Below are 20,933 nucleotides of genomic sequence, written 5' to 3'. Positions count from 1 at the left end.
TGGAAATGAGGGCAATGTGTTTAAAAGGAGAACAATTTGTAGAGTGTCCCTCAGTTTGGGTATGTCTAATGTTTCCTCATCATAGGTTCAGGTTAATCATTTTTGGCGCTTTTGGCAAATCTATAGGAGAGATGTTGTGCTCTTCTCAGTGCATCATGTGAGGAACCTTATGTCAGTTTATCTCATTATTGATATGATGAAAGAAAAGGAAAGGCTGAAAACCTGTTTCAGATGAACAGACTAAAGATACCTGACAACTACATGCAACATATTTATATCTGCGCTATGGAACATTACAACATAAATGGTGAATAAAATGGTATAGTTGTTAAATTTCTTGATTTTGACAGTTGTGTGCAAAGGAATATCCTTGTTCTTAGGAGATACGTGCTGAAAGATTTAGGGGTTCACGGCCGTGATGTCTGCAAATTACTCACAAATGATTCAGCAATCATCATTATCACATGCACTGGATCAAATGGGGTAAAATGTTCTCACAATTGGTGAAAATCTAAGTGAAGCATATACTTGAGTTCATTGGATTATTCTTGCAACTTTTCGATAAGATTGAAATGAAAATATAAGTTTCTGGCAATACGTGGATTAAAAAGTAGAAGGCACTGTTTCTAACGATTGAGCTTACAGTGTAGCTAAGCAACTAATAAATGGTAATAAATAAAAGCTTAAAAAAGGAAGGAGGCAGGCATGGCTGGAGTAAAGATAATGGCCTCAGATAAGGATCTAGAGGGAAAGACAAGCAAACAATTCCACAGGATGCTCTAGAAAACCAGGGGAAGGAATGGGGGAGGGGAAGTTTTGCCAAGGTTACTGGGGGCAATGGTGGTAGTGGTGGGGAGATGATGTTGACTTTGACGCACCAGGAGGACATCCAGGTGATGTTCAGTAAACAGTTGGAAATGTGAATCTCTGCTCAAGATGCAGATTTGGGAGTCATCAGATACTGGAAGTGGTTGAAATCTCAGGAGGGCATGAAGTAAGTCAGTGAGGGTGTCTCAAGTGATGGAAGAAAGAGGGTTGAGGACAGAACCTTAGAGAATACCAAGTTAAGGAGTGGGTGAAGGAGGTTGAGCTGCAGGAGAGACTGAGAAGGGAGGGCCAGATAAGTCAGAGAAAGCAGAGATGCTTAAGAGGGCGGTGGTATGGGAGATGAAAAAGGAGCGTTCAAGGAGAGTATGCTTCGTGTGTCAAATGTTAAAGGAAAGTCAAGTCAGGTAAGGAGTAAAAAGTGCTCTCTGAACTCAGTGATCAGGGCAGTCTTCTCCCAGGAAGTAAAATTTAAGCTCAGCTTGGGAAGATGAGTAGGAGTTAGCTAGGCAAAGGGTTGGTGTTGCTTGTGTTGGATAAGCTTTCTCGAAGACACAAAGTGTGGGTGAAGGCTGTGGGATGGGAAGAGGTGAGGTGCATTTAGGCAAGTGTAGAAGGCCAGTGTGGCTGGAGTGGACAGGGAGGTGAGAACAGTAGAGAGAGAGGAAGTTAGTGAGGCAGGCAGGGGTCAGACCATGTAGGACTTTAGAAGAGTTTGGAATTTGTCCTGAGAGCAAGGGGAAAGCCATTGGAGAATTTCGAGCCTTGGGATATATTGAGCAGTTCTACATTAAAAAAAATCTCTCTGGCTACAAATGGACTAGAGATTTGGTGGAGGGTGAGGGTGGGGAATAAGTTTGATGTGGGGGAGACTGGAGGCTATTGTGGTAATCTCGACTTGGATGGTGGACAAGACTGGGAGTGAATAGTTATTTAGATGTGAGAATCAACAAGATGGATGTGTTGGAACTGGGAGAAGGGAGAGAGAGATTGTGAAGCTCAAGCTTCTGGCTTGAGGAGCTGGGTGGATGTTTGGTGCCATTCAGTGAGATGGAGAAGGAACAGGTTGGGGGAAAAGAGCACGAGTTCAGTTTTATATGTGTTGGGTGCAAGCTGTCTGTATGGTGTCCACGTTACACGCAGTAGGCAGTTAGATATGTAGATCCTGAGCCCCAAAGAGAGGTTTTAGCTGGGGATCATCATATATTCAGGGCTCATCAGCATATAGATGGTTTGCGAAATTATGAATAAATAAGAGATTTTCCCAGGAGAGAGTGAGGAGGAATTTTTAAATTAACCTTGAATTTTACCATGTGATGGTTGAGGGGGAGCAGACAGGGACACTGAAAGGACACGAAGGGAATGAATTCTTCCTGTTATAGGCACCTAGTCAGGACGTCATTTATTCATTGAGCAAATATTTTTTGGCCTAAAATGAATATTAACCCAAGAGTCAAGTGACCTGGGTATTATTGACTTTGAAATAAACTGACTTTGTTTTCTTGAGCTCATCACTTAACCTCTCTAGTTCTGGTTTCTTTATGTTATAAGGTTCATTTCCACTTCAAATTTTCTAAGAAATATTAACAAACTAATCATAACTTTGAAAATAATTTGAAGAGGCTTATAACAGAAACATAGAAAACAGCAAGTTAGAAGACGTGGTGTAAGTTAGCCCCACAATTTGCTAAATGTGAGACCTTGTGAATGTTGCTTAACCCTTCTAGGCTTCAGTGTCCTGTTTGTGAAAATGGGAGTGTTAATACCTGATTTGGGCTTTTCACTCAAGATTGAATGCCAGCCTTGATAGTCTAGTGGTGAAGATTTGGTGTTCTCACAGCCCTGGCCCAGGTTCATCTCCTGGTCAGGGAACCACATCACCCATCTGTTGGTTGACATACTGTAGTGGCTGCGTGTTGCTGTGACGCTGAAAGCTATGCCACCGAAATTTCAAATACCAGCAGGGTCACCTGTGGTAGACACATTTCAGTGGAGCTTCCAGACTAGACAGACTAGGAAGAAGGACCTGGCCACCCGTATGAAAACCCTATGAACAGCAGTGGAGCATTGACTGACATAGCAGCAGAAGGTGAAAAGATGGTCCAAAATGACCGGGCAGGGGTCCACTCTGCTGTTCACAGGGGTGCTAGGTGTCAGAATCGACCCAACAGCACTAACAACAAGGTGGGCTGAGTACGTGTGTTTATGTTCTCTGCTTCTCTAAACCCCATTAAAAGAAGGAAAAACAGAAAAAAGAATCATTCCCAATACTGCTTAGAATAAGACCAGATTTTTTTTTTTTTAACCATTCTGGAAAATACAAAAAGGCAGTGACATCTTGATGATGAATAAATGACATAGGAGAAGGAAGCAGTGGAGGTAGACCTGTTCTTCCCAGAGACCTCTGGAAGGTTCCATGCTTGGAATTGGCAGACATGGATATGGATTAGGCAGTAGGAAGAAATCAGGGTGATTAACTGATGAACAGAACATGGACTGGCTGCCTTAATTCCCCATGTCCCCACACGTGCTTATCCGTTAGATTTACCGTTCCCACTCTGCAGTTCAGCTTGCAGTCTGAGGTGGACTGAATGTTTGCATCCCTCCCATGTTCGTAGGTTGAATCCCTAAGCCCCATGTGATGGTATTTGGAGATGGAGCCTGTGGGAGGTAACCAGATGAGGTGGTGAGGGTGGGGCCCCCAGGATGTGGTTAGTGTCCTTATAAGAAGAGGAAGAGACCAGAGCTCTCTCTGCCGTATGAAAACACAGCAAGAAGGCAGCCATCTGCAAGCCAGGAAGAAAATCCTCTCCAGAACCAAATCAGCCAGCGCCTTGATCTTGGACTTCTGCCTCCAGAACCGGGAGAAATAAATGTCTGTCGTTGAAGCCCCAGAGTCTGTGGTATTTTGTTACAGCGGCCCAAGCTAATAGTCACTCTTTGCTAAAGGTAGCCTAACCACGCACACACTCAGAGCTCACAGCCAGCACTCCCCGTTTAGGGCAAAGGCCTTCCAACCAATATAAGGTGTTATTATGATGGAACACAGTGGACAGTGTGTTTAATTGCAGAAACTTTCTTCATATGAAGGTTTCTCATAACATTTATCCCTAAAGGCTGAAGTATATGACACTCTACCTTAGAGAAATTACTTCTCTAGAGCAATAAACTTTCTGCCACTTTAACTTATGGAACCTGAAGTACCTAGTTAGCCAGTTTCTATTACTTCCTTGCTCCCATGCCAGGTGTTTTAGGTATTTAGTGGAAGATGGATAGCTCCCTTTGGTGAGTGCCTGAAGTACAGAGACTACCTATGTAGGTTTAGAAGCTAGTAACTTAGTTGGGCAAAAATGAAACTTTTTGTAACAACTCAGCTCGGGAGACAGTCTTTCCTCTCTATGGAAGAAAAACACCATCTGGTCAATTTAAGGAAACTTATTCCAATTTCCTCACTCCTTCTCTCCCTTAGGTGAATTAAGTTCCTGCAGGTGGGGATGGAGTGTGGTTAGGGGTATCTTGGCACCAGGGAAGGAGCATTCTGGCTGAGCACGATCCTCGGCTCTCCTTGGTTCCGATTTCCCTCATGGACTTGGACATCAGTCTCTGCTGAAGTCCTTGGCTTTGCCCTGGCTCCTCAAGGTCCAGCTGGGCTTCATGCTCCTTATTCCCATCCCAAGACCTTTAAGTCTTTTGCCTTATTTGTGTCTACCTTTTTGCTTTCCTAGGGAAGTGGGTGCTGAAGGTGGAGCTGCCCTCAGGCCCAATGGGCACATCACTCAGTCATTGTCATTCATTCTGCTCCCAGAAGCTGTGCTGCCTGAAGGGCTTTTCAAAGAAGCATGCATCTCCACGGGTGACATCCTGGGAAGCCGGAGTTTTTATTACTCCCCGCCTCCCACCCCTCATCTCAGGTGTCAGTTCCTAAGAGGGCGGCAACATCTCAGCGCTGATCTCGTCTCCCCTCCACTTCTCTTTTTTCCATGTCTTAGAGCCTTTTGGGTGGGAAAATGATTCTCCAGCACGGATTGTTCTCTTCTCTACAATTTGAAGGAATAATTGTTGTGCTGGGAGTCTTTGAGGCTTTGCTGTTTATATGCAAAACAATGCTTTTGAAACTTTAAAGAATTCTGTTTCAGAAAGCCGAGTTCTGGAAATCCGGAGCACTATAGCTCCTGTGAGCTCCTGTGGATCCTCTAAGCAGGGGCCTGAGCTACATCCCCATCGACCCACCAGCAACATTTACTCGCACAATATACCTCCGAGTAATGGAGTGAGTTGACTTACTGGATAGATTTATTTAGAATCAACAATGAGACTTTTAGAGAATGGCTGCCAAAAACAATGATTATGGTTTTGGCTATATTGGCTGTTAAATGTTTCTTTCTGATAGTCATTAACAATGTATTTTAAAGCCATTTCTGGTTCATGATTTTAAACCATGCCATTTGGGTAAAGAAGAATGCTTATCCCCTGTTCATGGAGGAAAATGGGCAGGCTGGCATTTACTTAAAAGCAAAATTAAAATATTTGGGTTTATTCAAGTTTACAAAGCTAGGGAGATGAAACGATGTGTAGAAACGATGTATAGAAAGCACTGATGAGTAATAGAACAGATCGTACTCAGAGACAGGTAATAGAAAAATTTACCTTAAAATTGCTCGCTCCTTCTATAGGCTGACATGAAACTGATGAATATTGAAATGAAGTCCAACAAGAATTAAGTCTCCTTATGACAGTTTCATGGTGCTAGAGAATTGCTCTTTGGGAAGATGAGAGAAACTGTATTTCAAGTTCACTCTAAGGGTAATATTCTGAGTCAATTTGAAGAAACAACTTGTTGGAGTTTGAAGCAAGCACAGTGCTGTGCACAGGAGCTAAAGTATTACATCTTGGAAAAAGTTTCACTTTAAACTAATTTATCAAGTGTTTTATAATAGATGGAGGGGAAAAATCCCATTTGGAAAGAGTTCTAGTGTCTTTAACATGTGAACAGATATATATAGGATGATGATGAATAAAATGTCCCATCTAGTTGTCAACAGAGATTCTTGTTTCCCCCATACTTCTCACAGACGCTCTTCCATATGTGACAATGTTCCCAAATCTGCATTCATTATTAGTCTTGACAGTATACCCAATACCTCCCATGGAGATATATCCAATATAAATTCTAAAAAACTGCTAGTCACTTAAAATAGGACGTGAAGTTAATTAATTTGCCTGTGACTTTCTTTGCATCCAGCCTAAGAAGTTATCTTTCTCACAAGAACAGATTTTTAAAAAAACTTCGAAGAACTTTATATTAAACTAAAATATAAGCTTCTAAATTAACTAGATCCAACCTGTACAATGTTGATGAACTTGTAGAAAGTACAGGGCGTCTTCCAAACAGTGGTTGGAAATGAATCGATTCAAGTTAAATTCTTTGAACTTTACTTATGGAGATGCAACTCATTATTACAACAGCCAGATGTGCAGACAGCAATATTGAAGGTCAGAAAATAATTCAATTTAGGGGAAATGATTGTTTCGACATTTAAACAGATGTATATAGGGCAATAATATAGTGACCAAGAGTATAGGATTTGGAGTTAGATTTGGTTTGAATTCTGGCTGTGCCATTTCATTCACTCCTTCATTCATTCTATAATATTTACTGATCCCCAGTCACAGTGGTGAACAAAATAGGAATTTTCTTGCTTCTACAGACTTCATAATCTAATGGGGAAAGTAGATATTAGTAAATAATCATACAAGTAAGTAAGTTACAAGCGATGATAACGTGAAAGATAAGTATTGGGTGCCATGAAAGCAAATAACACAAGAACCTAATTTCATGGTTGTTGATTGAGGCTCTGGAACTGTCTGGATAGAGTGAGCCAGAGAGAGTTGAGATAGGAGAGGAAAGGAGGTGGAAGGGGAGGGGAGCGGAGGAGAGGGACAGGAGCCAGAAAATGCAGCTGTGAGATTTGATCAAATAAATTCCTTATCATCTTGGAACCTCAATTTCCTCTTTATACAATGTAGATTGTAGTAACAGCTTCACACGGTGCTCTCAGGATTAAGCCACATTGCATTTGAATCATGCTTACTACAGACCTAGCATAATAAGTAGTTACTTACTGGTGACTATAACATATATACATAATTTATATATATAAATAATATATAATTTATTATTATTAATAATTTTCTCATGATGTTTACATTCTGGCGAGGTAAGACTATCCTCCCCAAGAATGGAAATAAGCAAAGAGAGGTTCATAGTTGTTTAAAGAGCTTCAAAGAAAAATTCTACATTTATGCTAGTTTCAGAGATGAATTATTTATCACAGTCATAACTGAGGGAAAAGCAAGACAAAACATCTTAATGTTTTCCAATTAACAAGTGAATGTAAATGACATGTGTCAGCAAGGTTGTAGAATAAAGATACTGAAGTTACAGAATGTGGATTATTGTAATTTCCCAGAACATCCGTCTAGCATGTAAAACCCTGAGATCAAGATTAACTGTTACACAGGAAGTGACAATAAGCTTCTAAAGACTGGATGTGTTAAAGAAACAATTGCAAATTTATTAGCCGAGATATTTTCATAACAAGATACAGAAAAATTACAAGTTAGGTAGGAAGGGAGCTTCACCCTGACAAGGATTAAGGGTTGTAATTTTGGTTCCTTCAAGGTAAGTATTTCATAGATGTTTTAAACTTTTATCCTTATCTAACAAGAAGTGGATGAGGAATTCATGGCCATTTCTGCAATGTATCTTGGTGAACTATCTCTTCTCCTTTCTGGCTTCTTCTGAAGCTCATATCTCTGCTCTAGGTTGATCACAGCCAGGGCTAATTTTGAAAATATGAGGCTTATTTATTATTTTGTATTTTTACAAGAGGTGAGTGAAATTCTACCTATACTTGTTCCAATGGGACCATTGTTTAGTAATAGTAAGTTTTTATTATAATTAAGTAAATAAGTTCAGCCAGTTATTTTTATCTTTGATATGCTAACTCTAGAGATGTGAACAGAGGGAAGAAGATTTTCCATTCTGTTTGTCCAGCTACTCATCCATTTGTCCATCTGCTCATCCATCCGTCCATCATCCATCCATCCACCCATCCATTTAGCAAACACTGGCTCTATATCCACTCAACAGACATTTATAGGGGGTCCTTCATGTGCTAGGAAATGTGCTTGGTGCTAGGCATATAAATATAATTGATTTCTAGGTTCTGCCCTCAAACCCACAACCTTGTACCTGAATCATTCATTCATTTATTAATATTCAACATGTATTTCATGAGTGCCTACAAAGTGCCAGGCATTGTTGTAGACACTGGGGATACAGTGCTGAAGAAACAGACCCAGGGCCTGCCCTCATGGTGCTTACATTTTAGTGGGAGACATGAAAACTAGTGTGGAAAGTAAGGGCCGTGCTCCCCAAAGTGCTCTTGTGGCTACAGGGAGTGCGCAAAAAGGTTTATGAGACGCTCAGGGAGAAAATATTTGAATTTTTATTTATTTTAATCTCATCTTAATTTATATTTTTGTGTATATTTGGTAATGTGCCTAATATGTATATATATAATTTACATGTAAATGAATATTCCAAGTTATTCCATAAATTCATACTGATAGGTTCCATAAACAAAACATGCAGACTCCTGGGTAAAGCATGGATTAAAAATCACAGAGACCAGTGGGCTTGAAGTCAGGTTCTGTCACTCACTATCTGCGGTTCCTTGGGCAAGTGTGAGCCCCTCGCCCTTTGTAAGAATTGCTGTAAGGATCGAGTGCAACGATGTTAGCACAGTGCTTACGTTGTGTCTGTTTATATCAAGTCCTCAAAAGAGAACTAATATTATGGTTGTTATTATTATTTGATAAATATTAAAATGCAGGCACCTTCAAAGTGATGTAGAAATACTGAGAAGGGACTGATGAAGCAGTGACCCATAATGTCGTGAAACTATTACAGTCATGTGTCACAACCATGGGGATACGTTCTGAGAAATGTGTCGTTGTGCGAACATCATAGAGTGCACTTACACAAACCTAGATGGTACAGCCTGCTACACACCTACGCTGTATGGTACTGATCTTGTGGGACCACCATCGTATATGTGGTCCATTGTTGACTGAAACGTCATTTTGTGGTGTATGACTGTACACGTATATTTTGTGCTTTTAAAAAAAACACAATTGGGGTCACACTATAACTCTAATTTTGTGTCCTATCTTCACTAAATATTAATATTTTCCTAAGTATTCTTTAAAAATGTTGAGATTCACAATATTCCATCATAAAGCTGTAATTTAGTCTATTATCCTGTTTTGGGAGATTTAGTTCTTTTTCTTATCTGTCACTATTATAAATCTGTTAGAATTTCTGATTCTTTCCGTAGGATAAATTCCTGGAAGAGAAACATCTGGGTCAAAGTGAATAAGAATTTTAAGGAATTTGTACATATTGCACAAAAAGAAGCACCAATTTACATTCCCACCAATAATTTAATTGTATAGCTATGTGCCGCATAACAACATTTTGGTGAACAATGGGCTGAAAGTTGGAGTTAGATAGATACGGCTACATAGACATATATAGATATAGTTGGCTATATAGACATATATAGATATAGGACACATGTCTCTGGTCTTAGCAGGAAGCTGGATCCAGACGATGAAGAATGCAATCAATACCTGGACAAGAGGCCTCATAAATGTGTTTCTGATAATAACTAAATTAACGTTGTCAAACTATATTCAGAGGATTGGCTGAAGAACATGCATTCATTCATTCTATGCTCTCCTTCAAAATTATCCTTGAGGGAGCTAGCCTGGTGGCGCTGCAGTTAAGTGTGCACGTTCTGCTTTGGCAACCAGGGGTTTGCCGGTTCGGATCCTGGGTGTGGACATGGCACCACTTGTCAAGCCATGCTGTGGCAGGTGTCCCACATATAAAGTAGAGGAAGACGGGCATGGATGTTAGCTCAGGGTCGGTCTTCCTCAGCAAAAAGAGGAGGATTGGCGGCAGATATTAGTTCAGGGCTAATCTTCCTCAAAAAAAAAAAAAAAAAAATTACCCTGGAGGGGCTGGCCCGGTGGCTTAGTGGTTGAGTTTGCGTGCTCCACTTCAGTGGCCCAGGGTTTGCAGGTTCGGATGCTGGGCGTGGACTTAGTGCTGCTCATCAAGCCACACTGTGGTAGCATCTCACGTAAAATAAAGCAAGATTGGCACAGAGGTTAGCTCAGTGGCAATCTTCATCAAGCAAAATGGGGAAGATTGGCAACAGATGTTATCTCAGGGCCAATCTTCCTTGCCAAAAAAAAAAAATTATCTTTGAAAATCCAGGACTCGAGATAGATGTTTCCTTGGACTCCATTGTTTTGAACCTGCTACAGATGTGATTTTAATGAACAAAGGCTTGGCATCATGCCGTTGGATTTTTCTGTGGGTTTTGAAACTTGTCCTGACTTCCTGTAGTGGCCAGGTGTGCTGTTACTGAGCAACCTGTTTGCTTTACCTCGTGGCCCCAGTGGCTGGTGTCGCTCACTGATCTGCTGGAAGAGCCGAGTCCACTTCTAGCGAGCGCACATCATATGATACTCGCTTCCTCTTTTTCGTTCCTTCTGTTAATTGTTCTTTACTGCTGTTTGCTTACTTCCTCTTTTGTTTCTCTTGTTTTGACACTGGATAAGAAATAAACCTGAAACTTAGGATGGAAGTTGAAGTCATTCTCTGAAATCTAGACCTTTGGTAAACTGTCAGGCTTACAGGAAACATGAGCGGGAGGGGACTTGCCTTGAGTTTATGACCCTGCCCTGGTGTAGGAGTAGCTATCCAGTTACTCGGAAGTGTGTTCCAGAACACCCACAGGGTCAAAAGGAAGGCAACTTTTCTCCTGTTGGGGCTTATGGTTATGTGACGTAGTCGTGGTTTCTGCTTTGTTAATGCTGCTGGAGTGGGACAGGCTGAGATGCGGTGCAGTGGCACTGTCTGTGGGCTCCTTAACCCAGCCCATTGCTGGAGCTGGTGGCTCAGTAGGAGTCAGCCAGCTCCAGGGGCTGGTGGCATTTGGTGTAGCAGATGAGAATGGGATGACAGCGTGCAGTGAATCAAATGAGAGGACGAGGATGTTAGTAAAAAGAGCATCCGGCCATCCCTTCACTTATTCTACAAATAATTACTGAGCGTTTGCATTGTGGGGTCCTGTGTAGGTGCTAGGTATGACTTAGTAAACATCACAGTCTTCTGAGGGATGGAGACATGAAATGCTTAATTACACATTTAATTTTTCCTTACCTTTGTGTTAAGGGCTGTGAAGGAAAAGCATAGGTTGCTGTGAGACACACCTGGAAGATGGCAGTGTGGTCAGTGGGAGTTCTGGTTGGTTAAGATCTCCAGAAAATTAGACAGAGGAGAAATGCATTAGGAAGACTTTTAAACTGTAAATATGAGAAAAGTGAGAGGATTATTATTAAGGTGAATACACCGTCTACTAGTTGATTTTCTTCGTGGTTCACTGATCCTTCTTTGTCTTCCCCAGTTGCCCCCTGCTGTGCTATTTTTTTTTTTTTTTTGAGGAAGATTAGCCCTGTGCTAACATCTGCTGTCAATCCTCCTCTTTTTGCTGAGGAAGATTGGCCCTGAGCTATCATCTCTGCCCATCTTCCTCTATTTTGTATGTGGGATGCCGCCACAGCATGGCTTGATGAGTGGTGTGTAGGTCTGTGCCTGGGATCCAAACTGGTGAACCCTGGGCTGCTGGAGTGGAGCATGTGAACTTAACCTCTATGCCACGGGGCTGGCCTGCATGCTTTTTATTGGAGCCTCTGGAGAGGATATGATGCAGGACATGGAGAGGAGAGAGGGTGAGCTCTAGTTATAAAGGGGATTATGAGTTCTATCTTTCAAAAGGGAGGCGTCTACTCACTTTAGTCTGTCTTCAGAGCCTGCAGACGACATTCTCATCCTCCTCATGGTAAGTAATGAGAGTTGCTAAGCACTGTGGTTTAAGGTTTGAAATCTGCCTTTGATCTGATTTATTCTGGACTCTAAAGAGAGAAAAATTAGTTCTAAAACCTTAATCGTGGATCTTGCTTTGTCTCTTTGCAAGGATTCCTATAGGAAGGTTAAAAATGGTTTGATTTTTTTTTCTAAAATGAAACCTGGAGAGATCACGTGTTGCTAATGTTTGCCACTGTCTTCTCTTTTTTTCCACAATCGTCCTCTGTGGAGGCTTTGTTGCCATCAAGAGTGTGTACGCTGGACATCATGGCTTCCTTCTCATGGAAGAAATGCTCCTAGAAATGATGGAGCAGCATCATTTTTCATGAGTTTTCTTTGGGCAAAGCTAAGGGCCACCTTGGAAGAGAAAGCAAGGATTGGATGTCACACAGAAGTTATTTAGGTCATTTTCTCTCTCTGCCCTGCCCTTTGTTAATTGGAGATCTTCTTACAGTGAAGAAAAGCATGAAAAATCATTGAATTCTTGTTTTATACTTGAAGACTCTATTTTGGCTATAATATTAGTTATATCCCATTTAGTTTAATGATGAACTTCCTGTTCCAAATGTAGTCAAAACTCTACAGTTGTCCAACAAACGCATTCCAATATTGCTGGAGTCTCAGCGACTCTTCTTTCTGCTTCTGCCTTCTTTGTGCACGCTGAGGTTCAGGTTTGGGGTTTCCTGCTGCCTCTGCAACCAGTAAGGAATTCACAAGCATGGCATTCAATTTCTCAAGTCTGAAATAGGAAGATTAGAATGTGAAAATTAAGAAGTAGTAAATTGGACTCTTTCAACATGCTTTCAGTTGTCTTTTACTTAATTAACTGGGAAATTAATTTTAATACTAAAATTATAGTCACTCCAGGGGTAATTAAATTTGGTGGGTATGCTTCAGATCATTAAATAAAACATTTTTTTGATTCATACTCATGCCTATAGAAAGTATCTTATTTTGTTTAATATGTATTTTAAAAATAAATGGTATCATACTGTTAGTTTTGTTCTCTAATTTACTTTATTGTAAAAATAGCACGTTTATGAGATCTATCCGTGTGGCTCCAAGTAGATTTAGCTGGGTTCTTTGAACTGCTTTCTAGAGTCCCGTCTCAGGGATGAGACTGTATCGAGGTGTGATGGTTCACCGGTGCCTGTGCTGATGGACCCTGCGAACGTGAGCATTCACGTAGAGTTGGAAGCAGAATTGGGGGTCACAGGGGACCTGCCAAAGCGCCCCCACAGTGGCAGGGGTGTTTTACATGCCTGTTCATTCACCATGCTTTAAAGTTATTTTAAAAGGGGTAAAGCTTAGAAAAGCAATCGTGGCTTCCAGATCTGTTACTAGCTGTTTGCTATTTGGCAATAGAATTTCCTTTTTGGGCCTTAACTGCCTCGTTTTCAGATAAGGGGATAAGAATGAACCCTCTCTACTCAGAGGGATGTTGAGAAGACTAAATGGGACTAGTTCCTGGTTTGGTAAATATTAGCTGTGATTATACATGTATAATCACATAACATATTAATATATGAGATATATTAATATGTATAATATAATATATGATACATACAATAATATTAAATTAGTTGTGTTATATATGAATTATGCATATTAATTATATGTAATTATATATCTAATAATATATGTGTATTTTAGAATCACACCAGGATTGGTACTTGAAGCAAACTCCCGAAAGGTTGGCACTTAAATTTTTCTCACTGCAGCCGCTCCCCACCCGACGCAAAGATGTCTCAAATTCTTTTAGCAGAGCCAGAGTATTAAGAATATTTTGGAATACTGTGTTCCTTTCAATGGGGATATTGAATGGGAAGCGTTTTTAAGTGAAGAAGAGTGACATCCGAGAGAAAAAGGATGAGAAAATCATGTGAAAATAATAGATCAGCTATTTCACAAAACTTGATTTAATGCAGAAATGTCCTCTTCCAAAGCTTTTCCGACAGCCACGAAGATGTAGATGCTCAGATTTATTTCCCGGATCCCACACCCCTCATGCTCTCCCCTGCAGGTGATAGTGAGCCCGTGAAAGCAAATGCAGATATCAGAAGAAAGAAAAGCAGGCTGGCTAGGAAGATCCTTCAAAGGCGGAAGAAGGACTGATTGTCAAAAATTGACGGGAGCATTGATAGGCTGGAGAAACATAACTTGCAAGACTGAATTTATGCACTGCAAATTAGGGAACCACCACTTTACTTGGTGGGAGGAAATTAGAGAGCAGGAAGATTGCTCACTGGGGCAGTATGGGAAGCTAGAAGAGAGAGGGAGAGAGAGGCTGAAGGAAGCATTCTGTAATGGAAGAGCCTTGCTAACACAATTGTGCACTGCAGTATGGAATATGCTGGAACAAAGGGGAGATTGGTTATGGGATAGAGAGAGAGGAATGGATTTAGGAGCTTTTTTTGTGTCAGAGATAGGCAGTCATTTTCTTTTCATTTTTTTTTGTCCATGGGATAATGAGACAACCATACCATAGTAGCAAGACTGGCCCAAGGCATTGTCCCTAGGTCAGATAATTGGGCACATTGTGTACTAAATTATGAATAAGCTTCTCTCTTCTTTATGCCATTGAGCTTTGAAACCATCCTTTATTCTAAAAAGACTATGAGCCACCCTGCGAAGCAATTTCAATCATTATCATAATAATATCAGTAGCAGAATCAAATCATATGTAGTTGGCTTTCTAAAATTAATATGAAATTGCTTCATGGGGTAGCTGAGAGATACCTAATATCTTAGACTGTCCTCAGGTGAGGACAAATGGATGAGTTTTAAGTCTTGCCATTTTGAATGGGGTAAAATTAGTTTTTTTAGAGTGAAGATTGTTTAAGCTTTATAGAAAAAATTGAAGACTTTTTGAAAAAAATGAGCGTCTTTTCCATGTGTTTTTTGGCCATGTGTATTTCTGGTTATAATGTGTAGTACAGCGCTAGTCTTTCTCCTTTTTTTCTTTAGTAATTAGCTTCACTATTTATTGACCGATATTTTCTTTGCCCACTATTTGTCATGCCTCTTTTTTCGTATACTAAATTCTTCTGAGGACTAGAGATTAAGGACAATTCCTAGGGTTTCTATTGATCCTGCTGTTGATTTCCTGCTGAGTATCACATTGTTTCAATCAGATTTTTTTTCAAAATGTGAATTGTAAAAAGGGCATTTTTAAAAATGCCTTTAAGCTACCAAAGGGCTATTTAGTTTAAAAATCTATCTATCTAGGTACTTCTAGTTTTAAAATAATGATGTATAGTTAGCATTGCTCTTTCCTATTCCTTGAAATTAGCCACAAGCAACAAAGAAAATGAGAAGCAAACTCCATTTTTGCTGCAGTTAAGAAATGGCTGAAATTCTAAAACACAAAATAAGTGGAGGGCCTTCCCAAAGCAGTGGAGGTTAGCGGAGGTGTGTGTAGGGGGCATCACAGTTGCAAATGGCAGAAAGCGCTGGGAAAGCTCATTTTTCAAAGATGAGTGGCATGGGCCTGCTCCGCGGCAGAGTGGTTAGTTCACATGCTCTGCTTCAGCAGCCTGGGGTTTGCCAGTTCGGATCCCGGGTGCGAACCTACACACTGCTCATCAAGTGATGCTGTGGCAGCATCCTATATAGAGGAACTAGAAGGACTTACAACTATGATATACAACTATGTACTGGGGCTTTGGGGAGAAGAAAAAAAAAAAAGAGGAAGATTGGCAACAGATGTTAGCTCAGGTTCAATCTCCTCGCTGAAAAAAAAAAAAGACAAGTGGCAAACTTAGAGGAGATAAGCTGAAATCTCTTGTTTGCAAGAGAAGATGGAAGTGTGTGAACTGGCAGTGGGAGCTTCTGTGAACCCACTTGGATTCCAAAATGAGGGAAGGCTAAATAAAAATCACTCTGCAAGCCAGATTTGTAGGAAGCTGTGGGGCAGGGGGGCCGTGGAGAGTCTGCATTGTGCTAAGCCCCCCAGTTGTCTCTCCATTGGCTAGAATGATCTCTAGGTCAAATGAAGTTATACACAAAACCATGAGTTTTAGGGAAGCTCTTGCTTGGCTGGAACCTGAATGACCCAACTTTTCTACTCCTATTTGCATGCAAACCTCTTCCCCAGCTTGTCCTTCTAATAAGCAATCCAAAAAGAGATAGCACAGGAATTATTTAAGGCTACAACAACAACAAAAAAGCCAGGGGGAAGAAATAGGAAAAATATGACAGAGGAAGAATGTCTACCAGAAACTTGCGATGATGCAAGAAGAAATTGTGACCACATATTTCATCATGAATAAAATAGTTGAGTGAAGCTGACATATCTGAAGCATGTTCAGAAAGGAGAGCTATAGGACCTCAAGAAAGCTACTGCAAGGCAAGAAGGGGAGATGAAATGTGACCTGGGAGAGCTCAGGACAGAAAGAGACAGAAAAAGTGAAACTGTCCCAGCTACAATAGCAAGGCTGGAAGGTACACAGGGAGACAGGCAGACGAAGAGAAGAAATGAGAAGAACAGGAAAAATGAAATGGAAATAAAGAATTGAAAAGGAATCGGAGGAAATGAATGAAATAGAATACATCCAATGAGATTAAGCACGTGCATACTTAGAGTTCCCTGAAAAGAAAACTAGTTAGCATACATGAGGAGGGGAGGTGAGAGGGAGCATGCGCATTTTGATCTCTCTCATCTAATAACTTGCTGCTACACTAGCAAGAGAAGTACTTAGAAGGGTAATATAAAGATCATAAATTAGAAGTTGGAAGAGAAGGAGAAAGGGGTAAGGAAGAGGAGATATGCTATGGCAGCAAATTAGTAGATATCACCTAAATAAATAGAGAGATGAAAGGTACTAAGGTTTTAGGGGCTGGCCTGGTGGCATAGTGGTTAAGTTCATGTGCTCCGCTTCCATGGCCTGGGGTTCACAGGCTCAGATCCCAGGCGTGGATCTAGCCCTGCTCATCAAGCCATGCTCTGGTGGCATCCCACATAAAACGGAGGAAGATTGACACGGCTGTCAGCTCAGTGACAATCTTCCTGAAGCAAAAAGAGGAAGATTGGCAACAGATGTTGCCAATTAGCTCAGAGCCAATCTTCCTCACAAAAAAAAATCGGAAAAAAAGGTTTTATTTAAAGTTACAGTTATCAACTTAAAACTAGAACAAAAATACAAACCTTCCTGATTATCAGATGTAACACACACAAAACAGAGGAAAGCAAACAGCCTCCATAGTGAAAGATTTTGAAGAGCAGTAAAGCATAACATAATGCACCAGAACTAAGATCAAACTTACTTGTCATTGTAACAAGTGAAAACCTAGTAAAGCCATCCAATAAAAGGAAAAGAATTTTAGAACTGATCACAAAGGCACACTCAACTTTATTTCCATAGGAGACATCTGAAAAAAGGGATGCAGAAAGGTCGAAAGCAAAAAAATGGAACACAGGTAGATGTAGTCAGATGCAAACAAAAAGAAATCAGGGATCATGGTCTCAATTCTCAGAAAAGGTTGAATTCAGAGCAGGAAGGATGAAGTCAGATGAATCAGCACACATCATGATGCTACGTGGTACACCTCACAACGAAGCTGTGAAAGTTCTGAATCTTTGCACCGCCGAACACAGCACCAGCATTCGTAAAGCCAGAATGTGAGTGCTACTGGGCGATGAAGAATCTAGGCCTTCAACGGATTGGATGAGGCCCACCCACACCGAGGAGGGCAATCCGTTTTCCTTAGTCTACCCATTCACACGTTAATCTCATCCAGAAGCACCCTCCCAGACATATTCAGAATATTGTTTAACCAAATATCCAGTCCAGTCAAGCTGACGCATAAAATTAACCATCACAGCTACTAACAGACACACAGGAATTCCTGAACATGGGCCAGCCCTGTGGCACGGCGGTTAAGTTTGCACATTCCACTTTGGCAGCCCAGGGTTTGCTGGTTCGGATCCCAGGTGCGGACCTATGCACCACTTATCAAGCCATGCTGGGGCAGGCGTCCCGCATATAAAAGAGAGGAAGATGGGCACAGATGTGAGCTCAGTGCCAATCTTCCTCAGCAAAAACAGAGGAGGATTGGTGGCAGATGTTAGCTCAGAGCTAATCATCCTCAAATAAAAAAAAAAAAAGAATTCCTGAACAAATGGAAAAAATGATTTTAGTTGGAAGACTCAACATTTAAAAGATGTCAATTCTCCTGAAGTTTATTTATAACATTAATGTGGTCCCAATAAAAATACCAACAGGATTTTTTGGAATTTGATGAGTTGATTTGAATTTCATATGGTAAAATGCACAAGTAAGAAAAGCCAGGAATACTCTGAAAAAGAAGCCCTACCAGGTACTAAACTATATTAATGAGCTCAGAGCTGTTTTTTGAGTGCTGCCTCCACTGCTCTTGTCCCTCAGCCTCACTGGCTTTTCTTAGATCCTTGACCACACAGGGCAGACTCAGGCTACAGGGCCTTTGCTCGGACTTTTGGCTATTTGAATGCTTCAATACCTATTGCCTCTTTAATTCCTATTTAATTACTTCTTTAGGGAAATCTTTCCTTCCCATTTCCCTAATCTTAGGTCAGTTTCCTTTGTTGTCTGTCAATGTCTTTCTTTCCTTGCCTTATTTCAGTTTGTAATCATGCAATCATGAGTGTGCTTGTTTGATAGACGCTCTTTTGCTTACTAGACTGCAAGCTCAGACCCAGAGTAGGGTTTCGGTAAATCGTTGATGAAGAATCTCCAGTCTGCTGGACTCTAAAGGTGGTTTAGACCTAGCAACTGTCTTCTAAACTCAGTAATCAAAGGAGTCTTCCGAACGTAGGCGCTGGTCCAGTGTGAGAGGAGATGATATCCTAATGGGCTGTTTCTTTCCCCCATGAGCGTTTGAAGATGCTAACGCTTTTGGTGTTCTGCCCTAGATTGTAACCTCCTAAAATGCAGGGCCATCTCTGAAGTGTCTTGTGTGACTCTTAATATTACATCCACTGGACACAATATTTCTTCACGAGGAGGAGGTATAAAATTACGGGATGACTACTAATGTCATTCCTAAAAAAGGATGTTAGTCATTGAAAGAAAGAATCATAGCTACCGAGGAACTTATTTTCCTAACGAATTTTATACAATCGCGTGCCATGGATCCTATAGTTCCAACCTCGTAAGTGACCGAGGTCCTCACGTGGCCTATTTTAGACAATCTTGCTGTGTGGTTAGGGTGGAGAAGGTCCTTCTGAATATTGGGGGAGGCTGAACAGGATGTGGTTCTCTTATTAGATGCAGTTAAACGTTTTATGCTTTTTCCCCAGGCGTACACACCTACCGTCTTCTTGGATGTGTGTTTTGATTGGCAAACACAGGCTGTTACTAAGTGCACTGACGGTTTGGTTTGGCATTTCGTGGATTGAAACACGCTTGTCATGACAACGCTTGTTGTAAAGTGAAGGACTTTAAGATGACTTTTACATTCATGAGTTTTTCAAACAGTAGTCTTTGGCACTTGAGTAGCTGGGCGGTCATAAACACGTTTTACTGGGGTGTCCTCTGAGGCCACTTAGATAATTCCAGGAAAACTTCCTTTATGTGACCTCTTTTATATTCCTTCAAAAATGAGTGGCTTTCTGGTACGTCTTTCACAAAGACCACAGGCCCTGGAAAATTCTCGGAGGTGGGCATAGGACCTGTCCAAGCTCAGGAACAATTCTTGAAGGAAGCAGGACAGAAACACAACTAGATGTTGTCGACTGTGACCCACAGGCCACACCCGTCAAATCTGCTCTGCAGATGAGTTTATTTGGCTCGTACAGGATTTCTTTATTAAGCATTTAAACCAAGGTGCAAAAACTGGGACGTTTTACCTTGAAAAGTCTGGATATATGACTTGTCTTGAAAAATTGGGATAATTTGGGCACGCTGGGATCCATGTTTTGTTACTGGCAGCCATCAGTGGCCTTGGGAGCTGTTCCTTTCTAGAAGGGGCAAGGACTCTTCACGTCCCATCACACTACCTGTGGTCTCAGGCATTCCTCTGAGTCACCTTCATGATCCCAAGATAGGTTATGAGATGGAGAATAAATGGCACCAGGAATAATTAGGAAGGAGGCAGCCTTTTGCATTTAACTCACATGATCTCTTGCATAAACAAATGAAACACTTTATTCCACAGACGAGGTGAGTTGATCATCTTTGTAGTCTGGAAACAGAAGAACAATAAAAACCGCCTCCTAGTTCGGTGTGGTGTCACATTGTGTCTCTTCTGCCATGCCTTTGTTAACTCTGTTGGTTCTGGTCAGAGCTCAAATGGCATTTGGATTGGGTGGAAGGAAACTCTGAAGTGGCACAGGCCAGTTTGTCAACGCCACCCTCACTGCCATCCTGGGGGAGCATGTTGTTTGTGCCTGGGCTGTCTCCCGCCTCAGAACTTTGAGCGTGAGGATGAAGTGATCTGAACACAACATTTCTCTGGGTAGCATTTTTGACACATTTGGGCTGAGGGAATGCTTCTGTATTTCATCTTGCTTTGCACAGCTGCACAGAAAGGACTGTTTATGACTCTTCTCTATATTTTGTCTTTAGTGGGAACCCTATCAGGGAACTTACGATCATCTTTTGGAAGTCCCCGTCACTCGGGAGCAATTAAACCACTATCGGAATGTGGCTGAAAATGCTCGAAGTGACCTTGCAGCAACTTTGGTCAAATTCGAATGTGCTCAGTCTGAGGTAAGATTATGCATCTTTGTAACTCAGAAATGGGCCTTTTTAGCTTCTTTATAGAGCGAAGCAGAGCGTAGAGGTGATTACAAATAGCACAGCAGGATGCAGATTTCAACCTTTCGGCAAAGTTTAAACTTATTCTCTTATTGTGCACCTACCCCTTAGTTCTAGAGAATTCCTGAAAGGTTATGCATTTGCCATGCTGCCTGGGCTGGATTCTAGATCTCAGAGGAGCTCCACAGCCTTGAGGGGTCTGGAGGCACCTGAGGACTTTGGTTTTTTTCTGCAAGGGCTTTCGAGGACTCTTAGCATCTCTCAGAATATGTTCCTTTAATACGGATTGTTTGTAATCCGGAGCTCTTAGGCTGGAATTCTGAATCCTTTTCTGCTGGTAGTTCTGACTGGCTGGGGGAAATTCT

At 41.2% G+C, this 20,933-nt stretch overlaps 1 protein-coding gene across 1 annotated transcript in view; it reads left to right on the top strand.

The window, feature by feature from the left end:
• CCDC170 (coiled-coil domain containing 170) overlaps positions 1 to 20,933 on the top strand; it is a 90,423-nt gene that overhangs the window by 7,813 nt on the left and 61,677 nt on the right. The window contains exon 2 of the mRNA XM_001494446.6: positions 20,377 to 20,520. Coding sequence (XP_001494496.4) covers positions 20,377 to 20,520 — 144 coding nt within the window. The remainder of the gene's footprint in view (positions 1 to 20,376; positions 20,521 to 20,933) is intronic.

The sequence above is a fragment of the Equus caballus genome, chromosome 31 (assembly GCF_041296265.1).
Source record: "Equus caballus isolate H_3958 breed thoroughbred chromosome 31, TB-T2T, whole genome shotgun sequence".
NCBI lineage: Eukaryota > Metazoa > Chordata > Mammalia > Perissodactyla > Equidae > Equus > Equus caballus.
The sequence above is the reverse complement of the archived record's forward strand: the minus strand, read 5'-3'. Positions and strand labels throughout refer to the sequence as shown.